The sequence below is a fragment of the Sus scrofa genome, chromosome 4, assembly GCF_054392235.1.
Source record: "Sus scrofa isolate SSC_HxYL_T2T_F1_AM1 chromosome 4, Sscrofa_HxYL_maternal_Yorkshire_Landrace_v2.0, whole genome shotgun sequence".
Taxonomy (NCBI): Eukaryota; Metazoa; Chordata; class Mammalia; order Artiodactyla; family Suidae; genus Sus; species Sus scrofa.
In genome coordinates this window covers 4,137,911-4,163,800 of record NC_139386.1, presented here as the reverse complement: position 1 = coordinate 4,163,800, position 25,890 = coordinate 4,137,911, and the positions used below count along the sequence as shown (strand labels likewise).

Genomic DNA, 25,890 nt, shown 5'->3' with positions numbered 1-25,890 from the left:
AGCCAGCACAGCGATGGGCGTGCAGGAACACTCTTATTTACCCACATGGATGTACATCTTCCACGCTGTGGTTGGGTGTAAAAGCATGTGTGTCTATGTGTACACCTCCGTATGCAGGAAAGACGCTGCACACAGAAACATGGCTTACGCCTGACAAGCAGAACCAGGAGTGAACTGTATTATGCTGTAGTTCTGATTTTATGTTTAAGAGCAATGACTTAGGGCTAGCTTCGGCTGGGCAGCACATGTACTAAAATTAGAACAATGCAGGAGTTCCCGTCGCGGCGCAGTGGTTAACGAATCCGACTAGGAACCATGAGGTTGCGGGTTCGGTCCCTGCCCTTGCTCAGTGGGTTGACGATCCGGCGTTGCCGTGAGCTGTGGTGTAGGTTGCAGACGCGGCTCGGATCCCGCGTTGCTGTGGCTCTGGTGTAGGCCAGTGGCTACAGCTCCGATTCAACCCCTAGCCTGGGAACCTCCATATGCCGCGGGAGTGGCCCAAGAAATAGCAAAAAGCCAAAAAAAAAAAAAAAAAAAAAAAAAGAACAATGCAGAGAAGATCAGCATGCCCCCTGCATAAGGATGACATGCAAATTTGTTAAGTGTTCCATATTTTTACAGGGAACTATATCCAGTCTCTTTGGATAGACCATGATGGAGGGTAATATAAGAAGGGGAATGTATGTACATACATAAATATATATGTGTATATATATATGTAACTGGGTCGCTTTGCTGTACAGCAGAAATTGGCACAATGTGGCAAATCAATTATACTTCAATTTAAACATGAAAAATAAAAGCAGCAAATTAATTTCAAAAAACAGAAAAGCAATAAAGCTAGGTCTGCTTATACACACACCCTCTCTCTCTTCCTTATCCCGCCCTGTGTCAGCGCCACCCTTGAATTTTCCACATCTCCCTCCTCCTCTCGATTTGAAAGTCCAAGTCCAATCTGCTGAGGAGCTGGGTTGCCTCCCTGCCCTGCAAGGTTGACCCCCTAACAGGATCAGCGCATTAGAAGCGTCTGCCCCGACGTGTGGATGCAGAGACCATTCCTGGGGAGGTTTTCTCCTTGACACACAAGGGCATCCTTTTGTCCTCGGGACAATGGTGGCCCAGCCTGCTCGGGCTAATTGCTGCTGCGGGCCAGGCAGGGCCTGGCCTGGGACTGTAATCCTTGAGCAAATTTGTGTTCAGGCTGCAGAAGTTTCATTTGTTCAAGAGGCCTCACCAGGAGTTCCCGTCATGGTGCAGAGGAAATGAATCTGATTAGTATCCATGAGGTTGCGGGTTTGATCCCTGGCCTCGCTCAGTGAGTTAAGGATCTGGCGTTGCCATGAGCTGGGGTGTAGATTGCAGACGTGGCTCGGATCCTGCGCAGCGGTGACTGCGGCGTAGGCCAGCAGCTACAGCTTTGATTCGACCCCTAGCCTGGGAACCTCCATATGCCGCGGGTGCTGCTTTAAAAAGACAAAAATAAAGAAGAGGCCCCAGCAAGGGGCCATTTGCTCCTGGAGGCCAGCAGATAGGCTGGGTCCTGGGCACATAGAACGGGAGCGATGTTTTAGCAAGGGCCCCTTGACCCCTGGCTGGCAACCGTGTCCCCCTGGGCCGTCATTTTCTACTCTGTGAAATGGGGGCGGGGACAGAAGGTCCTCGGGCCTTGCCACCTTTGAATTTGATGATCCTGGGTGTCAGCTGCGCGCTTGGGGTCATCCCAGGGACACAGAAATCTCCTAAGAAGCCCTGAGTGCCTCACAGCCAAGCCACGGTGCCCACACTCATCATTTCTAGAGAGCCGGGCTCCGGGAGGCTCGGGCAACATCAAACGCAGGGCAGAGCTTTGGGAAACCCGAGAAGAACAGGCCTTGGGTTTGTTGTTTGGTTTTCATTTTCTTTGGAGGACCTGAATAAATGGCTCGGGTCTGGCTTCCTGTGTCCCCAGCCTCACAGGGGTGGGGGGGAGGGTGGGGCCTCTCTTCTTTTTTCAGCATTGCTTAAAACTGAAGTATAGTAAATTTTCAATATTGTGTTCGTTTCAGGTGCAGAGCAAAGCGATTCCGTCATATAGAGATTTGTGTGTGTGTGTGTGTGTATTGCACATATATATACACACGTGTACATATGGCATTCTTTTCCGTTACAGGTTATTATCAGCTATTGAATACAGTTCCCTGTGCTCTGGAGGAGGCCCTGATTGTTTATCCACTTCGCGCGTGGCAGTGCGCTGTTTCCTCAGTTCCTCATTTGTACAATGGGGGCAGCATTCTAGGCCCAGCGCCTCGTGACAGGCGCTCCCCTGAGGTCTGGTTCCCCTGTGCTGCAGACCTGGTGTGCGGGCTCTGGGCCGCAGGCTGTGACCCAGACCAGACCAGCTCACGTCCACGGCCCCTTTCCCAGGACCCCCGCTGACGGGCCTCCCAGGAGGCCCTCAGACAGGCGAGCAAACCCTCCCGTCCCTTCTCACCCCTCCCGCCCCGCCCTTCTCTGTTCCAGTAACGTCCCCGCTTCCCGGTTCCTCCACGCCCCGGGGCCCTGGACGGACTCCTGTGCATCCAGTCCCCCCACCCCCAGATGGGGCCCAACGTCCTCACAGAGCAGGACGACAGGGCAGGGCGCCAACCCCGCCGCTGTCCCCAAATGCTACATGCTCAACAGAGACACACTCTCCACACGCTATGTGACTGACTCCGATGTGTGTTCACTCTCTCTCTCTCTTGCACACACACACACACACACCAGCTCTATGACTGAGAGGATGCACATGGCTGGGGAACAGCTGACACGACATCTGTAATGCCCCCACTCTGTCACACACAGACACAGACACACACATACATGCACATGCAGGCACAAACACACACATGTGCACGCACGCACGCGCGCGCACACACACGCACGCGCATACCAACTGCTCTGCCTTCAGCCCACACAGCCCGCAGCCCCACCTGCCCTCTGGGCCTGACAGCCGCGGTCCCCCCTCCACAGCAGCAGCAGCATCCAGAGCAGACAGGTCACGACGTCCCCTCGCCGGCGGCCCATGGCTCTCTGGTGCTTCCCGGCCAGGAAGAGACGCCGCTGGGGCCCAATGGATCGTGTCCTGTGTGGAGAAAGGCAGGCCTTGAAGGAGAGCCCTTGAGCTGCGAAGCTGCAGGAAATGACCTCTGGCTCCCTGTTGGAGGGCTTCCCCCAGACCCAGCCTCCCAAGCCTCTTCGCGGCTCAGACTGCAGTCTTCACATAGCCAAAGGTGTGACTTTATAAGAGCCGAGGCCGCTGCTGCCTCCCCTCGCGATTCCCCCGTCTCTCCCCATCCACCCACTCGCAGACGCAGGTTGAGGACCGGCCAGGCCCCACGTCATCCGCGCTAAGCCTACGCCCATGACACCAGCCCCACTGCTCTGATTGTATTTTGTGCTTTGAGACATTTAATAGGCTGTTTTATTTGTGTCGCATGTTACAAGAGGATACCTTTACACCTTGGTCTTTGCCCCCATTTAACTCTCTCTCCTACAAACCTAGCTTGGGGCAGGTTTGGAGGAAAACAGTTAAGGTGTCCTATGGATTTCGAAAAGACCTTGATATGAATTGTCATTCATGTTGTACCGGAGTTGCCCTTGTGGTGCAGCGGAAATGATTCCAACTAATATCCATGAGGATGCGGGTTTGATCCCCGGCCTCGCTCAGTGGATGGATGATCCGGCATTGCCATGAGCTGCGGTGTGGGTCACAGACACAGCTTGGATCCCACATTGATGTGGCTGTGGTGTAGACCGGCAGCTACAGCTCTGATTCGACCCCTAGCCTGGGAACTTCCATATGTCATGGGTGCAGCCCTAAAAAGCAAAAAAAAAAAAAAAAAAAGTAGCCAGTGTTGTTGCTGCTGTGGCATAGGTCATACATTGAAGCCGTGGAACCTCCAAATGCTGCAGGTGCAGCCATATAAATAAATAATTTTGACAATGTTATGTTTCATTATAAAAAAGAAGAAGAATTCTACTTAAAATAGCATCAAAAATGGATTTGGAGTGGATAAGCAATGGGGTCCTGCTGTATAGCACAGGGAACGAGAGCCAATCACTTGTGATGGAACAGGATGGAGGATAATGTGGGAAAAAGAATTGCATGTAGATGTGTCACTGGGTGACTTTGCTGTACAGCAGAAATTGACAGAACGTTGTAAATCAACTATAATAAGTGCTTTTAAATTAAAAAAAATTTTTTTAAATAAATTAGTAAAAAATACAAGATCTTTGGCTTTCCCGACATGGCTCAGTGGTTAATGAACCCGACTAGCATCCATAAGGACACAGGCAGGTTCAATCCCTGGCCTCACTCGTGATTAAGGATCCAGCATTGCTGTGAGCTGTGGTGAAGGTCACAGACGTGGCTCGGATCCTGTGTTGCTTGTGGGTGTGGTGTAGGCTGATGGCTATAGCTCCGACTGGACCCCTAGCCCGGGAACTTCCATGTGCCACAGGGCAGCCCTAAAAAGAGAAAAAAAAAAAAATACAAGAGCTTAAACCACAGATTCATGCAACTTGAAGCCAACTACTTTAATGAGTTGGTTGATAAATTATCTGCATAATCTGCAAAATCATTAATAAATTAAAATTTAATAATTTTTGCATAAGTGCAAAAATAGCATCAAAAACGGGATAAAATACTTAGGAATACATTTAAGCAAGACTTGCACACTGAAAACTTCAAATCCTTGCTGGACGAAATGAAAGAAGACCTACATACATGGAAAGACCTCTTCTGTTATTGCTTCATGGCTAGAGTTTCTCTCTGGGGTGATGAAAATCTTCTGGACATAGACCGTGGTAATGGTTGCACAACATCTGAAGGGAACAGTGCTACTGAGAAACACACTTAAGATGGTAAATTGTATGTTGCATGCTTTTTACTACAAAAAAAAAATAATCAAAGACGTCCATATCCCAATCTCTGTGAATATGTGACATTACATGGTAAGGGAGAATGAAAGTTCCAGGGGGAATTAAGGTTGCTCATCACTTGACCTTAGAATATGGAGGTTAACCTGGAGTATCTGGGTGGGCTCAGTGTCGCCACGAGGGTCCTTACAGATGAGAGGCGGGGTCAGAGCCGGAGTGATGAAGCCCGAGAAAGACTTGATCGGCCATCGCTGGCTTTGAAGATGGAGGAAGAGCCCATGTGTTAAGGAGGGCAGGTGGCCCCTGGGACCTGGGAAAGGCAAGGAAGGGGAGTCTCCCCTACAGCCGTCTAAGGGAATGGCCCGGCCAACCACTTGATTTTAGCCCAGTGAGACCCATCTTGGAATTCGGATCTTGAGAACTTTAAGGTACTAAAGATATCCAAGATACCTAGATATCTATCTAAGATAAATCTGCATGGTTTTAAGCCATTAGGTTTGTGGTGATATGTTGTCGCATCCATGTACTGACACTGAGTGGTGATGAGAATCGGGGGGATGGAGGATCTTCAAGCACCCAGGATGGATGCTGGGGTGGTAAGTGGTCCCCCAGGCAATCCCCCGCCTCCCTGCTTTCTCTCCGCCTGTCTCCTACAAAGGGACACGCAGGCCCTTTAATCCGGACTGAATTTGATCCCCACCACAAGTCACATGTTGAAACCCCAGCCCCTCGTGTGATGAAATTTGGAGGCGGAGTCCTCGGAGGGTACTCAGGTTTAGATAGGTTTAGAGGATGAGTTCCCGATGATGACATTAGTGCCTTTATGTGAACAGGACGTCCCAGGAGCCCCTGCCTCTATGGAGGGTGGACCAGTTGACCTGACTGAGAAGAAGAACTGGATTCTATTCTAGCCTGGAAGTATCCTCACACCTGGGCTGCGGACCACACGGCCCCTCACCCCAAGTGGCAAGATGGCACACTCAGACCTCTCACATCTCCATCACCCACCCAGCCTGTAAGAGAAAAGCAGCTGACATCAGTTCTAGAGTAGGTGGCCCTGGAGGGGTGGGTATGGAACTCGCCGGGTGGTCAGAATGGTGGGCCCTCAAACCAGAGAGCCTGAGGGTACAAATCCCACTTATTCACCAGCTCTGAGATCTCCCAGACGGACCTAAACTGTACCTCAGCGTCCTCACTGAGTGGTGATGATAACAGAACCTACCATGGCGGGTTGTGGCAAGCAGATTGTCGAAGGAATTACATAATGAAACTGCATGTAAAGCGGCTTTAACCCAACCTTAAAGCCAGGTCACTGATGAGAGCCAGAGCTGGGATGCCAAGCCCCATGGGCTTCCTCAGCCCACCTGCCATCCAGGAGTCCCTGTACCTGGGGTAAAGCAGCTCCCCCATGGCCAGGGTGCCAACCACTGTTCCAGTGGATATTTATGGAGCTGAAAATCCCCAGTCCTGATGTTCAGTTCTCTAGAGAAAGGGCTGAGGAAGTGTGTAGGTACCATGCATCAGGCACCTTTCAGCAATATCTTCTCTGCAAATCAGTGCCATTATCCCCGGCTTCCTGAGGATGAACCTGGCATCAGGGAGCCCAGACAACTCCACTAGGCACCCAGGCCAGGAAAAACAGAGCTGGACCTGCCATCGGGCCTGAATGACACCAAAGACCACACTCTTTCCAGCACTAGCCTTTAACACGTGTCCCGTGTTCACTAAGCACCAGGAGCCAGTCCAAGGGCTTATACATAATAACTCGCTTAATCTGAATGGAGGTATCATGAGACCCACTTTACACAGGCACAGAGGACTTGGGAACCTGCCTGTGACTCCACACTAAGTAGCCAGGATTCAGTTCCAGGCAGTTACACACTTGTAATCAAGCAACGATGTGGCTTCTTGGGATGCTGGAATCTGGCTGGAGATACAGCCTCCTTGGCTGTGGCCTAGAGTTATTTTCACACACTGTCCTCTTTGATTGGCTCATGTTTTGTCGAGTGTTTGCACCTACGCTCATGGGAGCTATTGGGCATGTTCTTTTCTGAGAATGCCTTTGTTCAGCTTGGGATTAGGGAGATGCTGGCATCTTAGAAGAGGAAGGAAATGTTCCCCGTGCTTCTATCTTCCAGAAGGTGTTATAGAGAAGAGAATGCATGGAATATTCATCACAAAATGCCCACTGAGGAGGCAGGCCTGGTATGGAATCCTTCTTCTCTTTGGCCATATCAGTGAGACTCCATCCCCACAAGAAGGGGTGTCGCTAATCCATAAGGGAGGCCGTGAGGGTTACACAAAATAACTTCGACAAAGTATGCAGCACAGATGCTGGCACAGATCAGGTACACAGCAAATGCACCTGGTGAGATTTGTGTCAGCCTGTTTTCCCAGCCACTCCAGCCAGCTCGGGTTCTAGCCCAGCAAGCATGGGTACCACTATTCCACTTCCCTCTCGCTAGCTCTTTCCAGGGCTTGGCTGCCAAGCAGGGACGACACAGGCCACACCCTGTTCCTGGGAGGCAGGGCTCTGCCATTAGTCTCCAGAAGTCCAGCAATTAATTTACTGAGTTGAGTGCCTTCCACAGGCCAGCCCATCGCCATAGTAACCAGCCTTTCCTATTCAGGGACTCAGAGGTGGGGGAGAAAAGACACTGAGCAGAAAGCAATTTAGAGGGAGAAAATGAGATCTGGCACATTCCGAGGGCAGCCTGGGCAGAGTGCGAGCTCTGTCTGCTTCAGAGGGTCTGGCCGCTGCCCGCTGGGGGTGGAGACGGGGTAGAATGAGGCACTGCTGATGTGTTACCGGGGTGACAGGCGATGCTCTGGGCAGGAATCTGGGGGAGACATAAAAGCATGGTGTGCCGTGTCCAGGCCCCCGAGCCGGGTCCTTCTCCCACAGAACCAGCCCTGAGCCTCTGCTGGGCTGTCTGTGATGCAGGCTGCACTTGCTGGTCGAGAGGAGAACAGGGAGCTGGGTGGCCTCTGTCTCTACGGAAGCCTGAGAGCCCAACTGCCTGGGAAGCGCTGGTGGACCTGCCTCCTGGATTCAAACCCCTGCCCTGTGGGGCCGGGAACAAGTCCTCTTCAGTCACCAGACAGAGCCGGAGCATCTTCTGTACCCAGGCTCTGTCACAGGCGTTGACTGCTCCTGGGGCAGTCGGCCCAACATCTAAGCTTCTACATCAGAATCCCTGTGTTCCAAGTCCATTTCTGCCTGTGACTTGCTGGGCAATCCAAGGGAAGTCACTTAACCTCTCTGGACCTCAGCCCCTTCAAGTACGGAGTGGGGATAGTAGCACCTATGTTGCAGGTCAAGGGGAGAAGGAAATGCATCACCACGTGTAAAAAAGTTCGGACACTGTCTGATCCTAGCGGGTCTTCAGGATACACTGTTAGGGACCTGCCAATCCTTCGTTTCCTCATCCATAAAACAGGAACAGTAGCGCAAGCTCATAGATCTGCGGAGGAGGTCACATGAGGTGATGGTGTGATAATCCTTCACAAAGTAAAATGCTGACCGCTATTGCCATGATCAATAACAGGGGAGGAGTTCCCGCGGCGGTGCCATAGGATCAGTGGCATCTCTGCAGCACCAGGACGCAGGTTCCATCCCAGGCCCAGCATAGTGGGTTAAGGATCCGGCGTTGCTGCCGCTTCAGTGGAGGTCACGACTACAGCTCAGATCTGGTCCCTGGCCCGGGAATGGCATCCGCCGCAGGGCGGCCAAAAAAGAAAAGAAAAAAATAACATATCAAGGGGATACTCATCCGTCTGAGCCACGTAGAACTCAGCTGATGTGGCCCCTGTAGAGGTACTGGGGGTTCCTTGTTTTATTCTCTAATTCAGTCCTGCCCTAGATGCATGGATGCAGGCACAGAGAATCACACACTTGGCCACAGAGCTTGCAACCTAATGATGGAGACAGATAAGCGAGGACAGCTTACATTTCCACCTGATCAGTGCTCTGCTAGAGGGAGCACCTGACTCGGGCCTCCTGGAGGAGGTGATGCCAGAGTCGAGCCTGGAAAGATGGGTGGAGACTAGGTGGCGGCGGGCGGGGGCCAGGCGTGGCCTTCCTTAGGAACAGCTGCCTCCCTCCCAGGACCATTCATGATGAGCAATAAGTACACTATTCAGAGGAGGGGGCGAAGGGAATGGTGAAAATCAGTCTGGAGCAAAAGGTAGGAACTCGTGGAGAGGGAAACGTCCAAGTTTGAGGAAAGAGTCTTAGTAAAGGCAGGCTAGGGGCTTGCGCGGGGACCCAGAACGAAGGGCCAAACTCTGCCCTGAGACCGGTGCGTGTTGTCATGCCTGGGTGTGGCATACACAGATGCGACCTAGGCGAATGGCAGGTGGCACAGAGGGACCAACATCCAAAAAGAGAGGCTGATAACCTCTCCTAAGGCTGTAGCAGGTGCAGTGGTCCAGCTGCAGAGTCCGTAACACCAGGTGACCAGCAGCAAGTGGAGAGATGGGGAAGGAGGAGAGGGTCTGGAAAGAAGCCCAGATGCCCAGTTAGAGCATCCAGAAGCCGGTCACGGAGCGAGGTGGGGGTGAGGACATCCTGAGCGAGTCTGAGACCCTGGAAGACAGGCAGGTGAAGTCAAAGACAGACGGACACTTGAGTCTAGAGCTTAGAAGAGAAACTGGGAGTTCCCGTCGTGGCGCAGTGGTTAACGAATCCAACTAGGAATCATGAGGTTGCGGGTTTGGTCCCTGCCCTTGCTCAGTGGGTTAAGGATCCGGTGTTGCCGTGAGCTGTGGTGTAGGTTGCAGACACGGCTCGGATCCTGCAGTGCTGTGGCTCTGGCGTAGGCCAGTGGCTACAGCTCCGATTTCACCCCTAGCCTGGGAACCTCCATATGCCGCGGGAGTGGCCCAAGAAATAGCAACAACAACAAAAAGACAAAAGGCCAAAAAAAAAAAAAAAAAAAAAAAAAGAAGAAGAGAAACTGGGGCCGGAGATCCTCCTGGAAAAGAGCAGGGGGAGTGGAAGACAGAGCCCTGCGGGCAAGCAGTGTGCAGGCCAGGGTGGGGGCGAGGGGAGAGGCCAGTCCTTCCCCTCAGACACTGTCAGCTTCACCCTCAATTACGACCACTTAGTCATGGGAGTGCGTATGCTGCAGTCCTTCTGTAGCTCTGGTTCTTCTTCCCCTGACCTTCCTGTGAGTTTTATGGTAGAGAATTCTCTGTGGTGTATTTTTAACTAAAAATAAACAAGCAAACTAAACCTTCAAGAGAAGGAAAAGACAAGCTGCAGAGCAGGAGAAAATATCTGCAAAAGATACATCAGATGGAGCTCCCTTGTGGTGCAGCGGGTTAAGGGTCTGGCAGTTGCCACTGAAGAGACTTGAGCCGCTGCTGTGGTGTGGATTCGATCCCTGGCCTGGGATCTTCCACATGTCATGGGCATGGCCCAAAAAATATACCTCTGATAAAGAATGGTTATCCAGGAGCTCCTGCCATGGCTCAGTGGTAAAGAATCCAACTAGTATCCATGAGGATTTGGGTTTGATCCCTGGCCTCGCTCAGTGGGTGGAGGATCCAGCATTGCTGTGAGCTATGGTGTAGGTGGGCAGATGTGGCTCAGATCCCACGTTGCTGTGGCTGTGGCTGTGGTTAGGCCGGCAGCTATAGCTCTGATTTGACCCCTAGCCTGGGAACTTCCACATGCTGCAGGTGTGGCCTTAAAAAGACTTTAAAAAAAAAAAAAAAGGGTTATCCAAAATATACCATAAACTCTTAAAACTCAACTATAAGAAAACAAACAACCTGATTTTTTTCAAATGGGCCTATGTTCTTAAACAGCTCACCAACGAAGATGTATACACATGGAAAATAATACAACAAAAAGATGCTCCACATCATGTGTCATCAGGGAAACGCAAGTTAAAACAACCATGAGATACCATCCCACCCCCATCAGAAAGGCCAAAATCTGGAGCACAGACAGCGCCAAATGCTGACGAGAGCATGGAGCAACAGGAACTCTCATTCATTGCTGGTGAGAACACGAACAGAAAAGCCACTTTGGAGGACAGTTTGGTGGATTTTCCCTAAACTAAGCATATTCTTACCGTATGACCCAGCAGTCACCCTCCCTGGCGTTTATCTAAGGGAGATGAACACCTATGTCCACACAAATCCTGCACATGGGTGTTTAGAGGCCCTTTGTTCATAACCGCCAACACTTGGAAGCAACTAAGGTGGCCTTCGGGAGGTGAATCAATAAAGCAACTGGGGTCCATCCACACCATGAAATGGTGCTCAGTGGTGAGAAGAAATGAGCTATCAAGCCATGAAGAGACATGAAGGAAACTTCAATGCACATTACTAAGTGAAAGAAACCAATATGAAAAGGTTATATACTGTATGATTCCTACTATGTGACATTCTGGAAAAGCCAAAACTATGGAGACAGTTGAAAAGATCAATGGCTTCCAAGAGTGTGGGGGTTGAGAGGCTGAACAGGCACAGAGGATTTTTTAGGGCAGTGAAAAGACATGTCTAAAATGTCCATCGACGGATGAATGGGTTAAGAAGAAGTGGTACATATATACAATGGAATATTACTCAGTCCTGAAAAAGAACAAAATAATGCCATTTGCAGCAACATGGATGCAACTAGAGATTCTTGTACTAAGTGAAGTCAGTCAGAAAGAGAAAGACAAATACCATGTAATATCACCTATATGCGGAATCTTGAATATGGCACAAATGAACCTATCTACAGAATAGAAACAGCCTCAGAGACATGGAGAACAGACTTGTGGTTGCCAAGGGGAAGGGAGGGAGTGGGATGAATGGGGCATTTGAGGGTAGTAGATGCAAACTATTCCATTTAGAATGGATAAGCAATGAGGTCCTACTGTCCAGCACAGGGAACTGTATCCAGTCTCTTGGGATAGACTATGAGGGAAGATGATATAAGAAAGGGACTGTGTATATATGTATGACCGGGTCACTTTGCTGTACAGCAGACATTGGCACAACATTGTAAGTCAGCCATACTTTAATTTAAAAATTCAAGTAAAACAACAACAAAAAAAAAAAGAAGAAGAAGAAGAAGAAGAAGAAGAAGAAGAAAATACATGTCCAAACCCGCAGAGTGGCAGCTGATGAAGCGGTTGAGGGGTAAGAGATGGGGTGAACATGGAATGGCACAGATGACGTAAACGGCCATCAGAGACACGTTGCGGTTTCCCGGCAATCATTGCGTCTCTTTATGACGAGCTGACAAAATGATTCTTACCACTGAGGAATCTCAAGTCCAGGAAACTGAAGAGGTGTGTCCCAGATCGTATAGCCAGGAAGCTGCAGAACTGGAATTTATTTCCAGGCTACCATCATCCTAAATCCTGCGTCCTCTCAACTTAGCCACAGAGGACAGGTTCCCTCCCCCCCCCCCCACCCCATAGAGTGGAAGTACTTGTTAGGGTGTCTTGCAGAAAAGGGAAAGGATAGAGCTGAGGCCAGGAGGAGCCTCTGGTCCTAACAACCAGCAAGAACATCCTCGCAGCCCTGACACCCTCGCCGTTCACACGACGCCAGATTTCAATGGAATCCGCTTAAGCCTTAACGCTGCCAAAATGCAGGATTAACGTGATGGAAGGAGATGGAAATAGAGTGATAGATGTGTTTTCCTGACCTCCTTCCTCATGCTGCGGAATTCAAAGATATTTCCTATCCGTTCTTTTTTTTCCCTTAGAAGAGGCCAGATGCCAGCTGTGTACCTCTGCCATTTGCCATGAAACTCAAGCCATATCTGTCTATTCTTAAAACAAAGGCAATTTCTTAAACTGGCCCCCAAAGGACTCGAAAGGCACGTCCCACTCCGGGAGCCATCGCCCACTGCCCCATTCTTCCGCTCGGCCTGTGAGGTCACTGATTAATGCACAGACTGGATGCCAGGCGTTGTTTTAATCACTGGGTATAACAATGCCCCGCCTCCTGGGAACTTCCTTTCTAGGGAGAGAAGAGAAAAACCAAACCAGGAAACAAATAGAGCCATGTGGTTTCTGAGAGTAGTCAGTGATTTGAACACAACAGGGTTATGTGATAAAAGGAGTTGTGAGCAGGACAATTTTTTTCTTGTCTTTTTTAGGGCCGCACCCATGGCATATGGAGGTTCCCAGGCTAGGTGTCCAATCGGAGCTGCAGCCACCGGCCTCCACCACAGCCACAGCCATGCGGGATCCGAGCTGCCTCTGTGACCTACACCACAGCTCACGGCAACGCCGGATCCTTCACCCACTGAGCAAGGCCAGGGATCCAACCCGCAACCTCATGGTTCCCAGTCAGATTCGTTAACCACTGAGCCACGACGGGAACTCCCAGAACAATTTTTACACTTTGTAAAGTCTCCTCTGAGCTGGGGACATCTGAGATCTGACTGATGGGACGGAGCCCGCTGGTCAGAAAGAGGGACCAGGATGGAGTGAGGAGGCAAAGGCCTCTCTGGGCTCTGGGATTCCTGCAACCAACAGCCTTGGGAGTGACCTCTCGCCCCTGACCTCACCATTGGCACTTCCTTACAAGATCCAAATGAGGCTCCTGACACACAAATGTGAACTTTGGATCGAGGATGCAGTGACCTCTCACTGCCTCTGACAGAGCTCAGAGCCCGCCTCACAGACCCTCAGGCACTGGCTGGTACCCACATCGGCCTCACCTCTGTCACCTGCTTGCATGTTGGCCTGGCCCTATGAGAACAAGGGAGACGTGAACGGAGAGCTGGCAGAGCTGGGGCCGCCTGAATGCCCATGATGCCAGGTGGCAAGGATGAGCGAGCTTCCCGTGAGTCAAATAAAGATCACACAAGCAAGGTGGGTTTGGGTTATGGGGCTGGTACCTAACCAAGACAGCAGCGTGCACAAGGAGACTCCAGCCGTAAGCAGCCACAAGAGGGCGTCGCCGGAGCAGAAGCAGAAGGGGTAGAGAAAGACCTCCCAGGCTGGGGGACCCCAAGTTCAGGAAGCTATGTGAGAGAACCACCACTTGGGTGCCTGGAACACAGCAAAGTATGGGTGGGAAGGACAGCCAGGAGAGGACCACCCTGCAGCCACTGAGGTACTAGCCACCACCCCCTGACCTCCCCCTTTCATCCTCACTCCAACCCCCCAGAGAAACCGGAAGAAGGAAGGAAAGAGCCCGCTCACTACCCCCTCCCCCACCCAGGACCCTCGGGACCAGGGTTTAGCATCGGCAGTGACGGCAGGGCAGAGAAAGCTTTACTGCGACGATAGGATTAAACTCTGATACTAGAACTAACTGCCACAGCCCTTGCAGCACCTGAAAGGGAACAAAAAGCTATGTGATTTGGTTAAGATTTGTTCAGGGACAAGAAAATGACGTAACAAATGTCCCTTCCGCTCATCCCCTCGAGGAGGATGGCCCCTCCAATCGGAACGGAGAGAAACGTGAATTCACTTAAGGCTCGCCCAGCGTCAGCCACACGGCAGGGGCAGTCCCAGGACGTCCCTACGGAATCCGCACAATAGTCTGCTGAGCTCAGCATCTCTGTCCCCGTTCGTGGACTGGAAACCCACGGCCAAGGCATTGCTCGGGTCGTGCAGTTATCATGACCCGAGGCAGCAGGCTTCCCATTCTGGTCCCCTCTGAGGTCCTACCCACAGTGAGTCTCCCCTGCCTGGTCCCTCTGTCCCCTACGCCTTCTGAGACTCCCTTCTGTGGGCAAAAGAATCTGTCTCTTGCTTTGGTGAAACCATCTCTTCTCTTGACCAACATAGTTCACATGAGGGGACTCCATGGCCTGGCCAGTGGGGTGGCAGGTGGCATAGGACCAGACCAGACCAAGTTGGATGGCACATCCCTACTAGACGCTGGAATATGACAAGGGACAAGCACATTATCTGAGCTGGGCCCATCAGGGCCAGCCCTGGGACCTCTGCTGGAGAGGCCACGAAGACACGTACATTTCTGCCAGAACTGCTATGTTTGGAGACGTTGAAGGCCAGGTGCCATGACACGGGGGTAGGGGTGCGGGTGGGGGGATCCTGATGGAGAAGGAGGCCACCCGTTGATGGACACAAGACGAATCTTGGCACTTGAGCACCTTAGCCCAGTGTGCCCCGAAGTCCAGAAGCACCCAGAGCTTTTGTGTTGGGGATAAATCTGTCCCCACCCCCTTTTTTTAAACCTATGTCCATGTGAGCTGGGCTTCTTCCACTTGCAAACCACAGAGCAGGCCTTGTACTTAAGACCCAGCAGGTACGGCTCCATCTCGAGCTCACCCAGCCTCTGCCATGCAGCCTCCCTGCTTCCTTCCTCCCTGTCCTTCCTCTCTTGTCCCCTCTCATTGCATCTTTGATTGACAGCTGCTCAACTTAGACAGGCTTTCCCAGAAGCACCCTGCCCACCCTCCCCTCCAGGGGCTGACTTCCAAAACCTACCAGCCACCCGACCCTGAACCCCTCCCGGGCCAAGCGACAGTGGCCCAGACGGGAGCCCCACCCCCTCAGGAGCATCAGTCTTTCCAAACACCTGAGAGCTGCCACAGCCCCATTCGTGTTTCTTTCATTTTCAGTATTGAATGCTTCCTGATTTTTTTTTTCCTTCTTTCTTTCCTCCCCCCACCCCACCCTGAATAGACTGTCTCAGTTCATTTCACAAGAGACTGTCTCAGATTACAGGGTCCTGAGGACACAGAAAGATATTTCTGTTTAACTTATTTTGAGTAGCGTCTGGAGGGATGAAGCAATGCCCATAAATAGTGCCGCAGCATCCACACTGATTTTGGAGGTGCTGTCCCAGGAGGCTCCCCTTTTCCTGGGGGAGGACGATAAGCCACAAGCAGATCCCCCCCCCCCCAAGAGATTTGAGACATCACAGAGATGGAGAGCCATGGACCGTGGGGCCGGAGAGACTAGTTTGGTTTCCGCCTCCAGCGCTGGCCGGCTACGTGAGCTCAGCCTCCGTCTCTCTCCAAGTCTCAGGGCCTCATCGGTAACAACCGCCTCACCAGCTGATTGGAAGGATGAGGGTCCCCATCACAGTGCCTGGCTGCCAGTCAAGGGCAGCCAGAAAATATGTCGGCATTCCCGATGTGGCGCAGTGGTTGACGAATCCGACTAGGAACCATGAGGTTTCGGGTTCAATCCTTGGCCTTGCTCAGTGGGTTAAGGATCCGGTGTTGTCGTGAGCTGTGGTGTAGGTCGCAGACACAGCTCGGATCCCAAGTTGCTGTGGCTGTGGTGTAGGCTGCAGCTCCAATTCGACCCCTAGCCTGGGAACCTCCATATGCCACAGGAGCGGCCCTAGAAAAGGCAAAAAGACAAAAAAAAAAAAAAAAAGTAAAAATACGTTTCATTACTTTTATAATTTAAACATTCTAATAAGAACTATTTTTCTTTTACTATTTTATTTTATTTTATTGTCTTTTTAGGGCCACGCTCAGGCATATGGAAGTTCCCAGGCTAGGGATTGAAATGGAGCTATAGCTGCCAGCCTACACCACTGCCACAGCAACACCAGATCCTTAACCCGTTGAGTGAGGCCAGGGATGGAACACGAGTCCTCATGGATACTAGTTTGGTTTGTTCCTGCTGAGCCATGACAGGCACTCCAAGAACTATTTTTTAAAAGGAAATAAACGATTTTCCAAATGGCATATTTGCATCTTCAGATGAATTCTGTACATGTACCTTATATGCTTAAGGTATACGCTTTGGTTCAGGGCAGGGGCTTTGCACTGAGTCATGGGTTTGGATCCCAGCTCTGCTGCTTACTAGTTGTGGGATTAAATGTGCATCAGCCTCAGTCTGTCCATCTGTACGGGGATGGCAACATAGCTGATTCACAGAGTAAATGATGTGAGAATGTGTAGCATACAGCCTGGCACCAACTGGCATCCAACCTCAGACTCAGGGTTGCATTCTTTTTTTTTTTTTTCTTTTTAGGGCCGAACCCATGGCATATGGAAGGTCCCAGGCTAGGGGTCGAATTGGAGCTACAGCTGCCGGCCTACAGCACAGCCACAGCAAAGCCAGATCTGGGCCGTATCTGCAGCCTACACCACAGCTCATGGCGACGCCAGCTCCTTAACCCACTGATGGAGGCTGGGATCGAACTTGCATCCTCATGGACACTAGTTGGTTTCATTTCTGCTGAGCCACAACTTGGAACTCCACATTTGCTTTCTTTTTACAGAGCTCAAAAAGTGTCATGGAAAGAGTTCCCTGGTGGCTCAGCCGGTTAAGGATCTGGTGTTGTCACTGCTGTGGGGCAGGTTTGATCCCTGGCCCCAGAACTTCCACATGCCGAGGGCACAGCCAAAAAAAAAAAAAAAAAAAAAAAATGTCAAGGGAAAGAAGATTTAAATTATTCTAAGTATCTCCAAAAACATAAAATAAGGGCTGGCAGATGGGAGTGGCAGGGAGTGGGCTTTCGTTTTAACCAGGTGGCCAGCCATGCACCTCGGAGCCCCATGGGAGGTGGTGATTCCCCTGTCCCCGGAGGTGGGCAGTGCTGGGACAAGTATGACTCAGTCACTGGATAAGGACACCAGGCAAGGGACCGTGATGGGCATCTTACAGCCTTCAGACCAAAGAGCCCAGAAAAGGAATGATTATTTTTCAAAACTTTGTGTAGTCACTGAATCCATCCTTACAAAGAAGCTTGCAGTTATGTTTTATTTTATTTTTTTCTCTTTTCTGGCGGCACCCTTGGCATACGGAAGTTCCCAGGCCGGGATCAAATCGGAGCCAGAGCTGGGACCTATGCCACAGCTGCAGCAACACCAGATCCTTAATCCACTTCACCAGGCCGGGGACTGAACCAGCGCCTCCACAGAGTCAAGCCGGATCATGAACCTGCCGTACCACATCGGGAATGCCAGTGCTGTTTTATTTTCTAGTGAGATTTTGGTTAATGTATGCTTGAGGTTAGTTTGCTTTGCCTTGTCTTTATGGAATGGAGAGCAGGCTGTCCCACAGGCGCTGAGAGGAAAGGCTTCTCTTTGCAGAGAGTTCCAACCAAAAGATGCTATGAATTGTTTTGTTTTGTTTTCTAAAAGTGTATTATGAACCAAATTTTTAAAAATTAAAATGAGGAGTTCCCATTGTGGCCTGGCAGAAACAAACCCAACTAGTATCCATGAGGTTGTGGGTTTGATCCCTGGCCTCGCTCAGTGGGTTAAGGATCCAGTGTTGCTGTGAGCTGCAGTGTAGGTCGCAGACACGGCTCAGATCCCATGTTGCTGTGGCTGTGGTGTAGGCCAGTGGCTACAGCCAATTCAACCCCTAGCCTGGGAACTTCCATATGCCCGGGTGTGGCCCTTAAAATTAAAATAAATAAATAAATATTAAAAGAATACTCTCCTCTCTCCTGGAACATAGGCAGATTAGCTAGAAGTAGTGAGCCTCCAGTAACTGGGAGTATACAAGCTCAGGCAAGCGGACAGCAGGAGGGAACTTAACCATCAGATGGAGTTTGTCACTGGAGGAGTCTGACAATGTCCTCGACCACAGCGGCCCGGCGAGTCCACCCTGCACACATTCCCTGGGTCTCTGCCAAGACCTCCCTTTGTTCGGGCCACAGGCCTGCCCGGCTTTCAGCCTCTCACGAGTGCTCAGTCCTCAAACCTCCTGAGAGCCATTCATGGTGAGCCCTGGACCCAGAAACCCTATTCCTTGGGAGCAGCCTGTGGGACAGCACGGCAGAGGGGTGGAGGTCACGTGCAGAAAGGGGCTCGCTGAGGCAGCAAGCGGGGACCCGGAGCATCGCCGCCTTCCCCCGGTGAAGGGAGTCTAAGAAGCAATAGAACAAAATGGCACTTCCTAAAGCCGCAGAGAAAGTGATTTTGCTAAATAATACAGCTGAGAAGTGGTCCTGGCACATCACTCATCCATTCATTCAACGCTGCCTTCCTGTGGGCATTGGTTCACAACGTCACTGATCCACAAGCCCTGGGCTGGCCCCAGGCAAGGTGCTATAGGGAGGAGAGGTCCACGTGGCTGCCTGGCCTTGGCCTGGTCATCTCGGACGCCCACCCACCCCCGACACACACGCCGGTACACGCGCGTGCACACATGCACACACACTGCTGAGTCCTGGGTGGGAAGACCAAAGGGCCGACTCCTCTCTGCCCAGACACCTCTCGGGAGCCCTGGGTTTGAGACCCACCTCCGTCTCTAAATACACGCAGGCAAGTTACTGACTTTCTCCTAGAAACTCTGTTTCCTCATCTGTAAAATGGGGGAATTGTACTTTTCCCAACTCACCAGATCCCTCTTCCCTGATTTTTGTTGTTATTTTATGAATAAAACTATTTTTACTTTTATTGAATAAAAAGCATAAAAATGAAAGTGATTTTTGTCAGGCAACCTGCCATGGCTTCAATTCTTGAGTAGAAGGACTGGCTAAAACATTGCCAGGGACACTTCCCACCCTAAAAACTCCCCGTGGGCCTTTCTCACTCTGGTTCTCCTGGCTGGCCTGCTGGCCTCCATGGGTAATTACGGGCTCTTTCAAGGGGAAGTTTCCCAAGTTGAGGAAAAGGCCTTTGTCGATGCGACAAGGGCTTAGGGCTCGGATCCCCCCATGTGACTCTGAATCCTGACTCTTGTATTCCCTCTACCTGTCCTCAGGTGAGTCGCTCAGACTCTCTCACCGTCCAGCTCCCTGTTCCTGGATGGGAATGGCCCACGCAGAGTTTGTGGTCCTGACCCACAGTGACCACACAACCTGTGTTGGCCTCTACGTCATCAGCAGCAGCATTGAAGGAAGAAATGGGGAGCCTGGGGGAGCAGCAGCATTTTAGGGCTGGAAGGAAAGCACTTAGGAAGCGCAGGATGTCACGCTGGGAGAAGACTGGCAAGGTTCAGATCAGCTTCTACCCCTGCCCCTGCCCTTGAACCTATACCCCCTACCCCAAGCAACGGCCGTCCATCCTCTGTTGGGATCCCAGATGAGTGGATCTGGGGGATCCCTCCTGTCTCTACACTGCTCTGCACTGCACTGGGATCCAGTGGCCAGGGAAATCCTCCTGCTTCCCCGTCTGGGGACCAAGACAGCAGAGCGGCCGCCTCTCCTCCGGGCGCTCCTCCAGACTCCCCGCGGCCACACACCTCTCTCCTCCACCCTGCGGGATGGGCCGCGCTCATCTTCCCCGTGAGCCACAGCTCTGCTCCCAGGACACCCTGCTTCTCTGCACCCCTCTTAGAGTGCAATCTGAGGGAGACAGGTAACCCCAATCGTGCGGTCCAGAACTCCCTGCCAGGGACGCAGACCCTGGCTGACCGGAGGGCACCAGGCCAGCCTGAAGCAGGCGGCTACTTTGATGGCCTCGCTGGGACAGAAGCCAAACGTTGTCCCATCTTCTCATTTTTCAAGAGAAGCCAGAGATTAAGATGTGTACATGAAATCTCCTGAACGTTCATGTCGGCAAATAATTAAAACACATGTGAAATAACCTCTGAAGCACTAAAACTGCCCACGGGCGGGATGAGGCTGTGAGCCACTTACTTAACCATTTTCACAGATAAAAAAAAAAAAAAAAAAAAAAAAAAAACCCCAAAAGACAAACCAAGTTTTGAGAATCTGATAAAACGTTGATGAAGCCTCAGGAAAAAAACCAGTTAAACAGATTTCTGCTTGGAACATTTTAAAGGCCACATGGATCCCCAGAGTCACTCCTGGCTCCCCAGGAAAGGAAATCCCCTTCTCTTCCAGTGTCTTTGCCTTAAAACCACAAGGTGGTAATTTCCCAAAGTCACGCAGCTGGCCCCTGGGGAGCAGAGTGACAAGGAAATCTAGGATGGGGTGGGGGCGCTTCCTCCCACAACCTTGATGCATCCCCCTCCTGGGTCTGTGAAGCAGAAGCAAGCGAAGACACACCTCCCAGGCACAGGCACACACAGAGCTCGTCTGTCTCCCTTTACTGTCCCCACGAGGCAGCTGAGGAAAGAGAGTCACCGGGCACAGTCCCCGAGCTCAGGGCAGCCAGAGAAAGTAGCAGAGTTAGGACCGGAAGGCAAGACAGCAAAGCCCCTGGCCTTCACCTGTACCTGCTGAGCCAGTTCCATCCTACTCAGCAGGCCCCTAGCAACCTGGAGCCCTGGAGCTGAGAACTTTCCTGGACCAGCTCAGTGAACTACACTAGAGCAGCTCTGAAGATCTGGTCCATCGGGTGTTGGGGGGGACGTGGGGGAGGGGCTCTCACAGCACAAGTCTGGATTTCTAGGAACTTGCCTGGTGTACATCCTCAGGAGAGACAGACAGATGGGGACTGGAATGGCTTGTGTGGGGACAGGGGTGGCACACAGGGTTCTGGAAGGTGACAAGTATCAGAATGAAGCTCTGGGGAGGGGGACCAGGCAGGAGCCCCAGGACAGGAGTAGGGGGGCTGCCTCCTTCAGGAGATGCAGGATAAGCATGTCCCCTGTCTGTCATCTCTGAGTCTGGACTTGAGCAGGGAGACAGAAGGACACATTTTCCAATGGCACAACTACTTCCAGTTACATTTATAACCTGGTGAACCACTGTGGTTGGCTGTAGAGGGCTGCGCTCCAGAAAAAGGACAGAAGCACCTTCCTGGGCCAGAGAAAGTGGGGAGGCAGGATGTACAGTTCAGATAGGAGAGAGATGTAAACTTAGACCCACATGCAAAGATCCTGGACAAGAAATGCAAAACCGAAGGGAAGTCATCCTGCCCTACTTCACCCTTCTTATTTTGGGGTTTGGGCTTTTTCTGGCTTTTTTTTTTTTTTTAAATCTTTCTGGCTCTTACTCCAAATTTGTTACCCGAAAGCCGAAAGAAGCTGGGATATCTCAGCAACTCTCAAAGCAGAAACAAGCGGGCATCTGACATGCTGCCCTCATCCCCGCGGTCCCCGTCTCCTGGGGCTGCTTGAGGGGAATCAAACAGGTGCTTGCTCGGGACTTTGCTCCATGCTCCTCCGAAGCTCGGGGCAGAGTGGACCCACCTCTCAGGACTGAGGTCACTCCCTGAAGAGCTCAGTGTGTTCAGGCTCCAGAAGGAAACAACCCACGTTAGAGAAGGGCTCCTGCCCCTGCCCTCCACTCTTCACTCCAGGTCAGGGGCAGATGGGGGGTGGGGGGCTGTGACCTCCAGCAGCCCCCCCGGCGCAGAACAGAAGCCGGCCTTACCTGGCAGGGGAGAAGCTCAAAGGGATGTCAGCTGGGGTTCCAGTCCAGGGCGGGTCCACAGGAAGCGGTGGCTGGAGAAGAGGCCAGCCCCAGGCAGCCCCCTCCTGGGGGTCACCTGCCAGCGACCCTACCCACCCTCCCCCCAAATCTAACCAGCTGACTCTCTAGAAAAGACTTGTAATGGGTCTAGGGGGCCTCCCACAGGCCAGGGGTCCGGAGAGAGAGAGCTAGTTTTCAAACCAAGAACTAAATAAATGCAGAATAGGTAAGGCTTGGATCTTAGAGAATAAAACAGAAAGTGTGTGAGAAACAGAAAAATAGGGAAAAGGGAGATACTGCCCTGGGGAGAAATGCAGCAGCGGCAGCCAGTCCAGCTGCTGCCCAAGAACAAAGCTGCTCCGTCCCCCCAGGGGCGAAGTGGCCCGAGCGGTGGGATCCCCAGCCCAGAGCTCGGGGGGCGGAGCCGGGCGGGGGGCGGGGCCGCGGCGGGGTGGGCGGGGCGGGGCGAGGAGGGGCGGGGCGGGGCGAGGGGCGGGGCTCGAGCCGAGAAGGAGACACACAGTCTCCTGGAGCGGGAGGGGCCGAGGTGGGGCGGGAGGTCCCCGGAAGAAAGCGGAGAGGGCAAGGGTGTGTCCCTACCCGAACACGACGCGGGTAGTTGCCTGGGCATGGGGGCAGGGACAGTGTCGGGCTCCAGGCAGTGAAGCGGAGGCCCTAGGAAGCCCCGCACGGGGCCTGAGAGCTCGCAGTCCAATTATAGGCTTCACTGGATATTTTGGTCCCTTTTACCGTCCGGTCTGAAATAGCCCCCTCACTAGGCAGCAGCTGCGCAAGTTTGGCAAGTTTGGGGGGCAGGGGGACGGGGCGGAACTCTGCGCCTGTCTGACACTGCGTCCCACTCCACCCCAGCCTCTACCTGCCTCCTCCTGCAGGTGGCCGCTGTACTGGCGGTCAGGACCTCCCCGGGGGAGGGGGGGGTTGACATTCTCATTTTGAGATGAAAACTGCGAAAGTTCAGAGAGAGCCATTGTCACCTGCCAGGTGCCCCCCAGCGGAGCGCGGAGCAAGGGTGGGGGCCCAGGTGGATCTGATGAGAACACCTTTCTTCCTAAAGGGCTTCCCAGCCTCTAGCAGCAGAGAGTCAGCAGGTGCTGGCCTGAGGGCTCTTCTCCTTTGGCTTGCTGACCCTCTGTTCCTAAAAATGGGCTGGGCCTGGGTATTTTGAACTAGATGAGAACATGGCTTAATTTGTATGACCTCTCCCACCCAGCTCCCCTCCCAGTCAGGCTCCTGACTCTGGGGCGTCTTTATTTGGCTGCAGGGATTTAATAAACAGACAGTATGGGGCTCATCTGTGACTCAGGGATTTCTCAGCAACCCAGCCCCTTCCTTTCCTCCTCATTTCCCGCTGCCACAGTGGCAGTGCATTCCTTGCGTGGGTACTGAGGGCCGACTTGGTACCAGGCAGTGTCAGGTCCAGGTAATGGGACACCGGAGGTGTGCTAGTGAGAAGAGGCCCTGGGGCAAGATGGCAACTCCCTGAATGGGTGTCTTGCTTATCAGAGTCACAGGTGGGGTGTGGAGGCAGGGAAGAGAGTGATCACGCCTGCGTGGGAGGGCTGCATGGCACACGCATCACTGCCCAGTGTATGCCAGGACGGCCCAGGTGCAGGGTGGTGTGGGTGAGCCCAGGGGGGTGTGCCCTGCGTGTGCCCAGCCAGGAGTCCTGGGCCCTGTCTGTATTTATTATTGCTGCTGTTAAAAATTAGCATGCATCTGGGAGTTCCCTTTGTGGCTCAGTGGTAACAAACCCGACTCGTATCCATGAGGATGCAGGTTCGATCCCTGGCCTCACCCAGTGGGTTAAGGATCCCACGTTGCTGTGGCTGGGGTGTAGGCCAGCAACTGCAGCTCTGCTTGGACCCTTAGCCTGGGAACTTCCATGTGCTGTGGGTGTGGCCCTACAAGGCAAAAAATAAAAATAAAAAAAAGAACCAAAAAAGCCTCCCCAGGTTAGAAAAGCTGCTGGAGCCCAGTGGCCTCCCCTGCAGCTCCTTTCTGGCTTCGGAAGAGGCCAGGCTGGCATCTGAGTCTTCCAACGCCTCCTCCCTGCTGTTCCTTCAAACCAGCCTCTTCACTACAATGGGTCTGTGGGTTCAAAACCGCTCTGCCCCCAGGAAGTAGACCCTAGGATTCCCTTTGTCCTCCCATCTCTGCCAAGAGAGGCAGGCCTCGAGGCTGGAGGAGTGAGCAGACAGTTCTGGAAAGACCATTCCGGAAAGCGTTTTGTCTCGCTTCCTTCCCTTTCTGGACTGTTCCTCTGCCCGGATGACAAGCTATTTGCATTTCTGAGATGTATTAAACAGAAATAGAAAACACGCATGGATATCATTATGCACCAAGAATGTCTGGATGTGCGGCAGACAGAGAGTAAGGCAGTGCCCTCCCAGGCCCAGATTTCTTCTCATTCCCGCCACCCGCTCGATCTCAGTGATAATGAACACGTGGAGTAGCTTTAAGGTGATTGCCAGTCACAGTTAATGCTTCCGTGTGGAAACAGCACAGATCGTTGGCTCCGGGTTCCCCAAAGTCCTTCGGAAGTTTCTGGGAAGAATCCCCTGAGGAGCTCACTTGGGTTGCCGGCTGTCGTTCCTTCGGGCCGTGTAGCATGGAGATGCCTTTGCCTTGCTCCCTGTCAGCATCAGGAACGGCTCAGGCATCCTTTCCAGAGGTCCCCTTGCTCCATCCTCGGCTCCCAAGGCAGCTGTTTGCCTCTTCCTGGTCCAGCCCAGCTGGTGCACAGCTCACTCGTGTCTTTTTTCTGCTGCCTTCTGCCACCAGCCAGAGAAAGTTTCCAGACTTCAGGCGCTCATGGGATTATATTATGCTCTCCCAGACAATCTCAGACCTCTTCCCTCTATTCGGGTCCCTAGGGCCCTGTTGCATAACACAATCAGAGAAGCCACATCACAGGCTGTCATTCTGGGGGGTAGGGAGGAGCATTTTCCTGGGAGTCTTCATTCTGACCTCCCAAGCCCTTTTTTCAAAATTCAGCACTCACAGAAATTCGTAATTACCTTTTCTCTTCCTGTGAAAAAAACTTTCCTGCATTTCTAATTGACCTCAGTGTCCATGAGGGCAGGCAAGGCATTTTCTTGTTCACTGCTGCGTCCCCAAGTCTCGCAGGGTAGTTGGCATACAACACATACCAAGGGTATCTGTGAAATGCACGACTGAGTGAAGGAATGAATGAACAGTGAGGAGAAAGCTTCAGTCTAAGTGACTCGCACAGGGCCAGCCTCTAGGTTTTAAAGAAGATATGATTGACACGTTAAGATGCACAGACTGCGAGGTTAAAAAAATGAACGTGGAGTTCCCTGGTTGCCTTGCAGTTAAGGACCAGGTGGTGTCACTGCTGTGGCTCTGGTCATTGCTGTGGCATGGGTTTATCCTTGGCCTGGAAACTTCTGTATGCCCTGGGTGCAGTGGAAAGAAAGTGAGAAAGCGAGAAAGCGAAAGAAAAGAAAGAAAGAAAAAGAGAAAGAAAGAAAGTGAAACAGAGGCTTGGCTGTTGAGAAACTTGCAAGAATTGTTTGCCTGACTTTGAATATAGATCTGCCTTTTTCTAGAAAGTCCTATTTTCTTCTACATATTCCAGTCTGAAAAATGACTTTAAAAGTTTCCTTTTCAGAAGGTCCTGTCGTGGTGCAGTGGTTAAGGAACCCAACTAGTAACCATGAGGATGCAAGTTCTATTCCTGGCCTCACTCAGTGGGTTAAGGATCTGGTGTTGCCGTGAGCTGTGGTGTAGGTCACGGACAAGGCTCAGATCTCACGTTGCTGTGGCTGTGGCATAGGC

The 25,890-nt window shown here is 52.0% G+C and overlaps 1 protein-coding gene and 1 pseudogene across 1 annotated transcript in view; one reads left to right on the top strand and one right to left on the bottom strand.

Annotated features, from left to right (window-relative positions):
* The window catches only part of COL22A1 (collagen type XXII alpha 1 chain), a 244,538-nt gene extending 222,054 nt beyond the window's left edge, over positions 1-22,484 (bottom strand). Inside the window, exons 1-2 of the mRNA XM_021088863.2 lie at positions 22,033-22,484; positions 2,952-3,103 (exon numbers count right to left, since the gene is read on the bottom strand). Of these exons, the coding sequence (XP_020944522.1) occupies positions 2,952-3,045 (94 nt within the window). The 5' untranslated portion in view covers positions 3,046-3,103; positions 22,033-22,484. The remainder of the gene's footprint in view (positions 1-2,951; positions 3,104-22,032) is intronic.
* Positions 530-617, top strand: LOC146403650 (U6 spliceosomal RNA; annotated as a pseudogene).
* Positions 22,485-25,890: the final 3,406 nt, after the last annotated feature.